The sequence below is a fragment of the Hyalella azteca genome, unplaced genomic scaffold, assembly GCF_000764305.2.
Source record: "Hyalella azteca isolate HAZT.00-mixed unplaced genomic scaffold, Hazt_2.0.2 contig14766, whole genome shotgun sequence".
NCBI lineage: Eukaryota > Metazoa > Arthropoda > Malacostraca > Amphipoda > Hyalellidae > Hyalella > Hyalella azteca.
Genome location: NW_025944642.1, coordinates 495,439 through 508,876, shown reverse-complemented (window position 1 = coordinate 508,876; position 13,438 = coordinate 495,439). Strand labels below are relative to the sequence as shown.

Here is a 13,438-nt window from a genome sequence, read left to right as displayed (position 1 = left end):
TGGCAGCGAATGTGGTGAATTTCGCCTGTGCGCTTCATCGGAGCTTCAATCTGTGCATCGGTGAAGCAGGTGCTGATTTTGCTATTTTAGATGCTCCTTCTATTGTGCCCCAGCTTGCTGAAGAAAATCGTGAAGAGTTCGTGGAAGAGTACACTCATGCAGTGCCGCAGCGGCAGCCATTCGGCTTGTTAACCTGGCAGCAAAACACGAGAATCTTGAATCATCTCTGAGCGTAAAGCTCGCTCAAAAGTACATTGCTGCTATTCACGAGTCTTTCTTATCTGGTGTTGGCAGGGATAATTGGCTAACACCTGCGGTCAGCGGTCCTATTACTGACGTTAAATTGACGCAAGCAACACGGTCTCGGTGCAATTTTAGACTGCATCTCATTGTAACAATGCAATGTGGAGACCGTGATGCCACTGTCCTAAATGAGCAAGCTGTTTATCAGTCATTTTACAGCGATCCAAAAGTTTTCCGTGTGGCTGGTCCATCTGCCTGCCTACTCTTGGACTTCGGTCTGCATCGTAGTGGCTTGGGTAAGGTAGCGAGCATCATCGGCGACTAAATATAATTTATCGCATTCCATTCCAATAATTTCTCCCAATTTAAGATAACTGCTGGAGAATATTTAGGTCAGTAGAAATCATTGTTGAGTATTATATCTGTAGAGTATATAATTAGCTGATTAAATAGGGAAAAAATATAATAAAAGAGAAACGTTTAGTTTCTTCTCGTCTCATATGTTTTAAAGTTGGAGACTCGGAGTGAATACTCCACCAATTTTATGTTACAATCAGATTCAGGTTCAAGATACCGGTATTCGTTACTTATCGTTTTGTCAGGTGGTTGCCGAGTGGCACTTGATTTGGCGCGATGATATACGGTTCTCTTTTTGGAAGCGTTACGGCAAAGAAAATACAAAGAGAGAGGGTTGTGATACACTGATACATTTCATATTAAATTGAGAAATTTAAGTTCACATCCTACATTAACAAAAAATCTCTAGTACATGAAAAAGGTGAGCTGAACATAATCAAAGTCCGAAATCTAACAGTTGAATCATCATCATGTAAAATCACCTAATTTTACCGGAAAAAGCGTGTGATCCGTTGCAGTTCCGTTGAGCCGTACGACTGTTGTAAATGACCGTAACTTGCGCACATATTTATGGCTGTACGTTCCGCGACCATTCTGCGGATGTACCCGCGCATCGCAGCCATATTTCAAGTGGCTGTACTGCAGCTGTACCGCAAGCGTCTCTCTTCACAGTTGCTCTTTCTTCATAGCTGTCGTATCTCGTTGATATAGATGCCACACGGCCAGTCTGGCCGTAGGTTGTTTTACAACAACCGTACTTCAGAATAGTGGCGTAGTCTTTATCGTCAATGATGTTACTTCGGCTCAATGCGGTGCTTCAGCGGTTGAAGATGAATGCAATCGTACCGCTTCTTCTTGATGGAAATCGTGACCATATCGTACTGATGATTCTTGGTGTAGAGCTTGAAACTTGGATCTTCTGATGACGTGCGTTATTATCGTTGTACATCTTGTGGTTTCTCGCGAGGTCTCACGACTGAGTCACTGCTGTAGTGTTGATGTTGACCGTATAATATGTTGAAGTCGTAGCCGTCCATTGTATATGTTTGATGCACTCGCAGGAATCGTAACTGCCTTGGTGAGTCTAAGTTTCTCGCAAGTCGTGACCGTCAATGTTCAAAAACGGTGACACCGCGGCCTCACGGCCGCAGCCGTTTGTACGTCCGCTAACTGCAGACCGCACGTGTGTGACGGTCTCCGCAGTAGAACCAACAACCCTTGGCGCGAAATCTGAGGTCCTTATATACGCTAGAGTCGCGCACACTTAAGCCTAGCCCTCGAGAGACGCTACATTCCTTCAAATGGAATTTCTCTCGCAACGCTGAGCGCCAACGTTTCAATGTAAACAACCTTTCCCACGGTCTCGCAACAACGGCGCCGCATTCTTAGCATTCTTAACATCTATTCATAATACATGTTCAATATTACCTATGTTCAATCTTACCTACTTTATTCATAGCTACATTAAATAACTTGACCACCTCATCTGTTTATTGCGTGCAAAGTTGTCATATTAATAAATGCTAGAAATGTTACTCCATCTAAATAGGTAATTGTTTGCAAGGAATGCACTGCCCTATTTAAACTTAGAGGTGATCTTGGAAACATTATACTCAACGATGCGATCTCAGAAGCAACAGGGAGGGCAGCACAACACTCTGCAGCGGCGGGCAAAAGTTTGATGGTTGCTACCACCTGTCGGTAGTAAAGAGAGAACGACTGCTTGGATAGCGCGGCACGCACGGTTTTTCTACACAGGTGATAGTAAGCATGGCCTTTGCCCCTACTGAATCCCTGTTTTGCTGATGTCCAAGCTACTCGATACGATGATAGCAAAGTAGACGACGTAGGCGTCTAACTTCACAGTGTTCATTTGTTTGCCTAGCTGAAACGCCTGGATCGCAATTGGACAAGTAAGAGGAAGCTCTCGATTGATAAAATTGTACAATGAAACTTTTTCCAACATGCTAGGAAAAGCTGTAGTTCAGTGGTTCCCAAACTTTTTCAATCTAGCTAGTGAATTTCTAGCGCCCCCCACAGACACATAAAAAATCATGCGCCTCTTACTAAAAATTTAGTTCACTGCAATTTTAAAAGATGAAAGGTTAAACACAAATGTGTATTTCACAAATAGGACCCCTTTTAGTGAACCAATGTTTTTCAGCTGTTTTATCTGTTTCAGCACTAGAAACCAAGTACTTCTCGGGCAAATTTACGGCCGGACTCGTGACCGGTCTCACGACTAATCTCCAAATTCAGTTATCAAGGAATATTACCCAAACTAATGAACGCAGCTCAATAAAACTTGGAACATGTATTCATCAGAACTTAACGGTGACGTTTAGCTTGCGAAAAATTTTTAAATATCATCTTCATTCGTGAGTTTTATTGCGATACAGGCCGAAATTCGCAGTGATTGAAGAATTTCTTTCAAACTACCGAGCAGATTTGAACGAAATTTTGAATATAGATTCCTAACCACCAAATGGTGTTTTTTAGATTGAAAAAATGTTTATTTTTCCGTCGTTTGCGAAATTTTTTTCATTTTACCGTCATTCTTGATTTCACACTCCCTTATTCGCTTTCGTTCGCAAGTTATATAGATATAGGAGAAACGATCGGCTTTTCTATCGGCTGGTTTAACCAATAGCCGTTTACGTGTAGCCGTATAACTCACAAACGAAGGCAAAACGAAAAAATTGTAACGAGCTAAACATCACAGATGCTGAGGCTAGGTATTAAAATACTAAATTTCTTTCAAATCTGTTCAGTAGTTTGCAAGAAATTTCTTGATTACTGCGAATTTAAGCACGCATTGCTGTTTAAATCATGAATGAAACTCGCGAACGAAGGCACAATCGAAAAATGTTTCACGAGCTAAACATCAACGTTCGGTAGTTAGGACTGTAAATTCAAAATTTCATCCGAATCTGTTCAGTAATTTGGGAGAAATTCCTTGATCATTGTGAATTCGGCCCATATTGCCATATAAGTATGGCAAAAACAATTGCAGGCAAAATTAAAAAAATTGTTCACGAGCTTTACATTACCGTTAGGTCCTAATGAATACGTGTACCAAGTTTCATCGAGTTAAGTTTATTAGTTTGAGAGGTATTTCTTGATCATTGAATTTGGAAATTGGCCGCGAGTCCGGCCGTTAATTTGTCGGAGACGTAAACCCAGGAGAGGTTAAAAAAATATAACTCAGTACCCACTGCAGTGAATGACAGAGAGAGCATTTTCTTGTCGACGAAAACGTGAAGTCACGGACTGACAGACAGGCGGACAGATGGACAGACAGACGGACGGACATGGCGAGCACAATAGTGCATTTTTTCCATAAATGAGTAAATGCGCTAAAAACAGATCTGGGTGAAAAAACCATCGCTGTGAGGCATGTGCTGCACGTGTTGTGTACAAATCGTCAAACAAACATTCGAACTTCTGACTTCCACTTCGGACCGCCGCCCCCCTATCGCCCCCCAAACGCCCTCTTCTTCTTTACCGCCCCCCCCAAAATCTTTCCATCGCCCCTAGGGGGGCGATATCGCCCACTTTGGGAACCACTGCTGTAGTTGATACAAAAATAAGAACAGATGCTTCTATTCAAAATTTTGTGTAATACATAAAAGTTTGAAGTTAATCAAGAATAGAATAATGCATGAATTTTATAAAATTTAATAAATAGAAGGTAATAATAATTATTGAAAAGGGTAATTATAGTCAAAAGCTGCAACTGATTTTCCTGGACCAGTTGTATTTGTGTTTCTTTTTGGTGCTTATTTTCCTGTGAAAGGATACTACTACTTCGTTTTTGCACAAGCACCAGTCTATGAATTACCAGTTTTCTTGTTAAAGCTTCATTCCTATTTGCTTCGTTTATTTCCATATTTTTAGTTTCTGATGAATCCCCCTTCTTCTGCTCTGAACAACACAGATTCCAGAACAACGCTTGAATCTGTGGTACAGAAAAAATATTAAAATCCATGCATATACTTATCATCGAGCGGCAAAGTCTTGATGCAATATAAATAATGCAATTCATAAATTGTAAATATTTCATGAAAATGTGTATGATTATAAGTCATAAGAGATATGTTCATGAGCGTATAAAACATAACAATGTAAATAAATATAATCAGAAATAATAATAAAAATTGTTATAATCGTTCCACTGTATGTCAAGTTGTGGTAGACATTGCCTGTCCTAACACAAAACCACAATTTAGTGGATTTGGTGTTTTGTTGTGTTCATTTTTGTTGGGGCTACATGGATGTGTCTTCTAAGCTCCCATAATCCCATTGGCATAAAACAACAACTAGAAGAAGGTAACATTTCTGTTGTGGCTTTCATACTTACTTCCAATACATTAACTTTTTATTTTGTTTGGCGTACACACTGCATTGAAGGCTCCAGACCTCCGGTGTATACGCCGCACCATCCTGGGTATGGGGCATTTCTAAAGCCATGGCCAACATCATGCGCCATGCGTATTGCGTAGGCCATGTAAGTGTGTTCCAACATTACAGGAATCACGTGACCATAATTTTAGATGAAGTAGCCCCGTTGAACGAATGAACGGGGCTACTCGGGACACTTGGAATTAAACTTCATTTTAAAACATTTGAAGCATGCAGAGCGTACTCATCCATTACTAACAGTACTCTGAAGTCCTCCTCTTTCATTGTAGATGATGTAGAGGTAGAATAAATGACTTTTCTTTGACTTTTACTTGTTTTTCCTTTATTGATATGATATTACCATATACATTAATTACCGTATTATTGATGTGACATTATCGTATTATTGATGCGATATTACCGTATCCATGAACATGCCATTGAGCATTTACAACAACCATGTTCACTGCAAGCTTCATATCAGCAGCCTTATAGCATTTTTTCTGTATCTGTAAGCTTACAGGACGGCTTGTAATTTCACACCATTTTAATTACGTTAAGTGAATTTACTATAAAGAAAAGATCGTGAAAAACATACCTGAAACAGAAAGGAATATTTTGGTGACAACCATCATATGTTTTGGAGAAATAAATCATAGTTTAGGTCAATTACTTTTCATTCTATGATGCCTGGTGCACAATTCTATATATGACATTCTATGCACAATTTTGTGATGACCAATGATGCAATAATTTTTCGATGAGTGAAATTTTTTTCGCTGAGCGAGGTAAATGTAATAAATATTCTTTGTTTTTAATCAATTTTTTCTTAACTGGAGCCTTTGCTAACTGAGGTTCTACTGTAAATGTGTTTTTGGGGGTGTCCCAAATAGCCCCGGGGGGGTGTCCCGAGTAGCCCTGGGGGAGTGTCCCGAGTAGCCCCGCCTTGCGGAAATAGCCGCCAACATTTTTTTTTAATTAGATAGGACAACTCCTTCAATTACATTTTCAAGCCGACACCTGGGTGCAACTTTTATGTAAGTGAAATTTTTTAATACGGCAAATATATTTTTTGCTACAGACCTTAGCAGAAGTAACTTTTTCAGAATGGCATTTTTCACCATTTTTTAGGAATTTTTCAAAGCTAGTAAATGTAGTATTTTTCGACTTCCTTTATACTACATAGATAGGAAAAATGTTGACGTTTACGCCACTATATTTAGTTTTGCAATATTCCAATTAGTTTTGCTACTAAAACAGTTTTACGCCGTGTTGAAGGACTGTCCCGAGTTACCCCGCCCATCCTGAGTAGCCCCGGTTGATGGTATATAATTGTGAGCTGAAACACATGAGCTTGGTCTGCCCTAAGATTACCCCTGGTAACAATGTTTGGTTCAGACAAAATTTATGGTGTCTTTTGTAAATAACTTATCTGAAAAGTCACAAAAGTTTGCATAAAAATTTTATAAAACTTTATTTCTGAAATCAAGTGACAAGCAATCCCAATCTAAAAATGAAGAGTTGATGTTCTGCAAGACTGCCAATCTATTGTTTACAGATTCTTATTGTGAAAACTGAGGTCCAAGGCTGCAAGTCAATTTAGTCATTTTGAACATGTGATACAAAGCGTTAGTCAAATCAAAAGTTTAAAACCTTGCAGAAAAGAATTTAAAGAAAACAAGCCCTGAAACTACTTAAAATAAGCCTCTGATGAGCCACTCTTTAGCATGGAATTTAACATAAGCCACTGATTATTGAAATTCCATGCACAAGATTTGTAAACTTGATTTCTTGAACCAAGATTTGATTAATCTATACAAGAACAAAGATAAAGCTCTATATCCAAATTATCTAATTATTTCTGTGTATTAAATGATCTTAATTATTTTCAGAAAGTGATGTGTATACTGAGAATTGAACATGGAGGATTCTCTTGACCAAGCTTTTGAAATTGTTGCTGGTGTTGAGGATTATTTGAGCAAGAATGTTTTGCCAAAAGCCCGCAAAAACTCCCACCACAATTGTGACTCATTATTCCAGGTGGGATATTTGTATAATTTAATATTCAATTCCATGTCCCATTCAACATAAAATGTACCTACTAATTTCAATGTCAAATTTTCAATTTTATCCTTCATATTTCTCTGTGTATTAGGCTTTGTATTGCTTGTTAAAAAGATGACATTGTAAATTGTCATACTGCAGTTTTTTTCATTCCATGCACATTTTTCCTGTAAATAATTTTTTTAGATTTGTGTATTTGTTATTCGATTCATCAATAAGACAGGTAGCATGGAGAATAAATTTCACCTTAGGCACCAGTGATTTTACTAAAGTCAATGGTTGTTATAACTGATAGAATAATCATACTTTGAGGTTTTTTACTTAATTTATCTGACTTTGCAATTACAATATTGTTGGGACCATTTCTGTGACCCTGAATCTCAAAGTTAGCAATTGTTGAATATTATATATTTCAAGGAATAAAGGGTTGCTTTTAGAAGTCTGATTTGTCCATAGGATGTACATAGCGAGATAATCAGCCTAATTTGGTATTGGGTAATGAATAAAATAACACTCAGCTTAGCATAATACATGCTACTTAAGGGGTGATGGCACATTGAGGGTGTAGTTCATATAGTCTCTCTGCCATGACGTCACTGCTTGTGATATTACATGATATGTGGAAACTAGTGTTGAAGCAAACAGTAATTAATTATCCATAGTAAAATACCACATCAAATGATCTCCTTTTGCAATTTAGTTGATGTTTCTGAGTGTGAAAATAATTAATCTTTTAATTTTCGTGATATTGACTTATTTTTTGTTTTTTTTTTCAGGAGGCCGAATCATTGCTACTGAAAGGCTTGCCAAAAGTCAATGTCCTGGACAAGCTGTGCAAAGAAACCCTTGCCAAGTACCCACCTCTCCTTTTCTCATCACAGGCAGATGTTGAATCTGAAGGGGAGAATGTCATTCCTGAATATTCTGTTGATATCAATGAAAGTAGCATTCCTGTGGACAACGTTAACTCTACTGATGAGACTGAAAAGAATGAATCACAAAGCCCTGCCTTGCCTTCATGCCACATTTTATCTGAACCTAAGAACAAGCAAAGAAAAATGCAGGATGAAGATCCTGCTAGTAAAACCAATTCCAAGAGCAAAGATGGTAACACTGATGTCAGTGAGCCTCAACCTTCCTGTAGTGGGTATAAAAAGCAGGTATCTGCAGTACCTGAGGTTACTATAGAGAGTGATGATGATTCGGTAGGTTCAGTAGAATGTTTAAATTGCCAAAAAAGTGTAGCTTCTAATAAGGATGTGATCGTGGTAGATGATACCTCTGAAAATGTAGAAGATGAGGTGCAGGTTGTTAATACCAAGGACGTGCCTGATGTAGTGACTTTACTGAATGAGGCAACCCAAAAGCTGCCATGCAAGCATTCAAGAAAGTGTTCACACCGAAATTGTTGTTCATCAAATTCAGAGCTTCGTGATGATGAAATCCATGAGGAAGCAGAAGAGCTTCTGCAACATCTGCCATTCTCTACCTATGATGCCGTCAGTTCTGCAGTGAAAAACTGGTATCATGACTCTAACAGAAAGTATGCTGTAATGTCAATTTTAATTGCGGAAGCTGCATTCAAAGGCAAGGAAATTCCTCAAAGTACCTACAAAGCACTTAAGAATCTGGCACCAAAGAAACGTGATCTCACACACGTTGAAGATGTGGAAGAGCAGCCTGGTAAGAGAAAAACGTCATCCATGACTCGGCCTGAAACTACCGAGTCAAAAGACGCTTATTTTGAGTCACCTGAATCACCACAACATTCTGGGTTTTCCATAACAATTGACAATCGCCCGAGTCATCTTAACCCTCATGTTTTCCTTGATCCACTAAACATTTACAATGAAATGAAGTATGGTGATGTGATGAACCCCTTGCTCAGTGGTGATGGTGCATCTCATACAGGCATGCAGTGGCCATCAGGAACAACTGTCAAATCAGAGACATCTGAAGTTCCATATGGCAAATCATTTCCATCTAAGTCAAATGTGCATGAAATGCTATTCAAAGACGCTGATCTAAAAGAAACTCACGATGAATATGCATTAACTAATGTTCCAAAGTGTACTAAACTACGTGAGTTTCGTCAGAGGACTTGTAGTGGATCAACCATGTTATCCAGCCATGACGAGCCTACTAATGCACCCGAAATTATATCTCAAGATTTTGGCGTTGAAGAACGTGTGTTATTCAAGGAAGAAAATATCGATATGGAGGAAGATGCCCCTCCAGAAGTGCCAGCCAATATTGATGAGATTCACCCTGAAGATATTGGAGCTGATGAAGAACAAGTTACTGTAGAAGATCCTCAATTGAATGATGGTGCTGCTGGAGTTTTAGATGATGTCCAGAGACAGAACTGGATTGAAGAGAAGACTGCCCTCGTTGCTTCTATTATTGAGACCGTCCCTGTTTGCACGATAGCCGAGAGAGTGCGACTGTGTTTTTCTGATGTTGACATTGAACAGGTTATTGATTCACTGCTTAATTCAGCATCTCCTGCCCCTGAAGTTAACGCAGCTGATCGAGTCCAGCGTGACGAAGCTGTTGCGGGGCCCAGTGGCTGGTCAGCTTTTAGGACTGTGAAAAACGGAGATCGCGCGTCTGCAGCTTCAACGTCAACTGAAGGATCAATGCCTGGCCTTAAAGAATTCATCCCATCAAGACCTGGTGGTGCTTTGCATTTGTCTGATGATGAGGTCACATCAAGTGTTGATGAGGCGGGACCTTCTACGTCAGGTAGCAACAAAGAAGCTGCTTCACATGATGACGAGCAGGAGGATGAAGAATGGGTTGAATCTCATAGCAGGACGCTGAGGGAAATGTTCCCAGATGCTGACCCAGAATATCTAGCAACCAGGTCAGTTCACGTCAATTTTACGAAATTCTTTTTAGCTTTTATGTTACAATCACTGTTAAATTTTACAACATGAATATACGGCTTCTGTGATCCATATTTTGGCGACAAAATTTATTGCAGGAAATATAATTTAGTTACTGTAGTATCGAGTAGTATTTACTTGTATATTAACTCAATGCATCACTTGTCTTCTTGTACTTCTTGATCAATGCTGGCAAAATTGCTGCACTAATTAAGATTGTTACTACCTCCTGACCATGTCTCGGGACCATACTAGCATGACTTGTTTGAGTACACGTAGCAGTTCAAGTACACGTAGCGGTCTAAGTACGTACAAGTAAAGGCCGATTTCTCGTCTGAGATTGGGGTAGGTTTTGTTGGAGAAGCCGTCAGTGATTGGCTGATGAAATTAAGAACTTGAAACATTATTTGAAATTAAAGTCCCTTGTTACTTCATGACTTAGCTCCCCTACAGATGTGAAGAAGTCAAGCCTGAGGTGGCACGCTTTGAAGCCCTTGCTGTTGAACTCATGGAGACCAAAAATTATCCTAAGATGGAAGAATATCTTGCAAGGAAGAAACGCAGAGAAATGCGCAAGAAATTCCTAGATGGCATGACAGTCCCTGAGTTCTTGGAGCTTTTCGAGGAGCCTGAAAAGGTAATTTTTTAGGTATTACCACATGTCACTAGTGTCAAAAAATATATCTCTTAATTAATTTATAGAAAGAAACGTTAATGATATCATTCAACAGATTTACTAGATTATTAATTTCCACATCACAGCGCAACACCTGATTTATTCTTAACTCAGCTTGCGTTCGACTTGGTCTCAACCTGGCCAAAAAAACTGGTCATAAAATCTTAAAAAATCTTGTTCAAACTGAAAACAAAAATCTGGGTTCTTAAAATCTTGTTCAAACGAACCCAGATACTAACTGGGGCTGTTCTATTAAAAGTTTCTTTAGTACATGTAGCATCCTAAGTTCACTAAGGGCTAATTTGTCATCTATGATTTGTGGGTTTAGGTTGCAAATACATCAATGATTGGCTGGCGTATTTATCAACTCTTAACTATTCTTCATGATATGCCCCTGTTAATGATGGCCCAGGGTGGCCCAGTGGTTAAAGTTCAGAGTCCCAGGATTGGCGCAGAAAGGCGCGGGTTCGATCCCAGCTCTGTGCGCCAGTTTCTGGTCAGAATCGGCGAGGAGGCCGGGCGGGTAAGCAAAGCAAAATTGCAGCAGTGAGTTGCGAGTTCGAGACCGCAAAATGCTGTGAATGTTCTGCGATGTTAAGAATCGGCGACAGGCCTACGGCCTAATAAACGCTGAAACCGCTATATATTGGCCAGGTGTTCTACGACAGCAGTAAAAAGATGAGTGCCGAGTACCGCAACAACTCTCGGGCCCAGCTTCTCAACGACCTGCCCTTCCACCTCTCCAAAGAAGTCGACCACGTCCTCAATGCCAATAACTACCACTACCTACCGTCACTGCGCCAGCTTAAGGTAGGTACCATATCTCAACGCAGCATTCTAGTTTTTTTTTAAACTTCAACGAAACTTTTATGTATATTTTGTCTAGATCAATTACTGAGCAATATTCTTCTATGATGATATATTTACATGGTAGTTTCTCATATGTTCAATACTTAAAAGAGAATCTTCTATATTTCAAGTTTAGTCTATTCTAGATCCTTGCAAAGTTTGTATTTATTTTATATGTGTAGAAAACTGTGATCGAACTGTGAGTGATTGTCATCAAAGATGTTATGTTTGCTCTTCCTCCAGTCAGTAATATATGATTCAACAGATTTTCATTCCAATATTATCTAAATTTAAATTTCATATTGTATCTTGATAACGTTTCTACTAAAACGTTGTCACTACGGTACTACCTTGTCACCTTTTTGATGGCAAGCTTTCATGACTCATTTGAGGTAATTCTTAATTCATGGCTATTTTTGAGCACACACAATAGTAGAAATCTCAAAGAATCGCTCATATATATTATTAATTGTGAAAAGTACAATTTTTCAAAATTTATGAAGAAAAGGCTGTACTTTTTTATAAAGTTCGCAATATTTTGCTTTTTTGTGTACAGTTGTACGAAAAATGTGGCCGGCGAAAAACGAAACGCAAAGAAACTCCCATCAGCGGCGAGCTCGAGGACTTTTTCCTGAAGGAGTTGTGCTACGCGCGTCTGGAGGAGTCGATAGAAAGGCACCGCGCGGCTCAGGAGGAAGCCAAGAAGGAGGCTTTCGCTGCTGCGAAGGTCGCCGGGCTGCTATGCACGTGTCCCATTTGCTGTGAAGACGAAATACTTGAAGAAGACATGCGGGCTTGTGCCAGTCTCGACTCCCCGCACCTCTTCTGTAAAACTTGCGTCAGGAGGTTAGCAAGTACAATGTCTTAGACATTCATCTTCGTTATTATAAGCCTCTGATCATTATTGTTTCTTCACGAAATACGCTGTCGCTAAGCTGGGATGATTTTGAATTCCCTTTCCCCAATTTTATTGGGATGGACGCAACTGGCACTAAAAAGTTGCTGTGCTCTGGTTTTTTTATGAAATTTGTCTAGTACTTCTGCCCGTATGTAAATACTTTTATTTTCATTGAAATGGATGAGCTCTGCTTTAGTTCACAGTTTAGTTTAGTTTAGCTAGTTTAGATTTAGTTTTTTACCTACTTAGGCAATGCAACGTACCAGCTCAGGTATGATAAATATTATTCTCTTCTACTTAATTTCTCCCTGAAGCCTGGACAATAAATGGTCTGTGCAAGCAAAGATCTTTTTCAACTGGAAGTCATGGCATGGTCTCATACTACACGTTATTTTTTAGTACAATGATGTAGAATTTAGCTCTCAAATTGGTGGATAACAGTTAGAAGTGTAGCACAAACTTGTAGTTATTGTGCTACAAGTTTGAATATTGTTGTACTCAAGTGATTGTTGCTTATCATTTTTGACTTTTGAAACGGCTCAGGATTTTTATGCGAGTTTATAACATTCACTTCACCTTATTATTGCAGGTATTGTGAGGAGCAAATCGGGCAAGGGAGTTTGAAATTCACCTGTTTGGAAGGCTCGTGCAAGGAAGAGTTTTCTCTGAACGTCCTCAAGACTGTACTGAAATCCTCGGTATTCTCGAACTTGCTGAAGCGTAAACAAGCCGAGGAGATTGTGGCTGCCGGCATCGCCGATCTCGAGTGTTGCCCCTTCTGTAATTTCGCCACAATTATGCCTAATAAAGAGGATAAGGTTCGTTCTGCATGTAATATATTTACGAGGCTGTTATAGGCACATTTTCCTCACTCTCTGACAATCTAATGACATGTCTTATTTTGATTTTTTATCGATTCCGTCTCTCATATTGTTTTATTTTCGTTCATTTTTTTGACCTTTATATATCTTGAGAAGTGTTGATCCTAAAAATCATGGATTTTGATGTCTTCTCTACTGTCATAAATATTATCCAGCGTCTTGTCGTATAGCCTTTTCCTAA

General features: G+C 39.2%; 1 protein-coding gene across 3 annotated transcripts in view; it reads left to right on the top strand.

The window, feature by feature from the left end:
* LOC108678287 overlaps nucleotides 1–13,438 on the top strand; it is a 30,217-nt gene that overhangs the window by 6,826 nt on the left and 9,953 nt on the right. For all 3 annotated transcript variants that reach the window (XM_018166663.2, XM_018166662.2, XM_018166664.2), the window contains exons 2-7: nucleotides 6,894–7,041; nucleotides 7,842–9,931; nucleotides 10,407–10,590; nucleotides 11,284–11,439; nucleotides 12,035–12,324; nucleotides 12,966–13,194. In XM_018166663.2, the coding sequence (XP_018022152.1) occupies nucleotides 6,922–7,041; nucleotides 7,842–9,931; nucleotides 10,407–10,590; nucleotides 11,284–11,439; nucleotides 12,035–12,324; nucleotides 12,966–13,194 (3,069 nt within the window). In that variant the 5' untranslated portion in view covers nucleotides 6,894–6,921. The remainder of the gene's footprint in view (nucleotides 1–6,893; nucleotides 7,042–7,841; nucleotides 9,932–10,406; nucleotides 10,591–11,283; nucleotides 11,440–12,034; nucleotides 12,325–12,965; nucleotides 13,195–13,438) is intronic.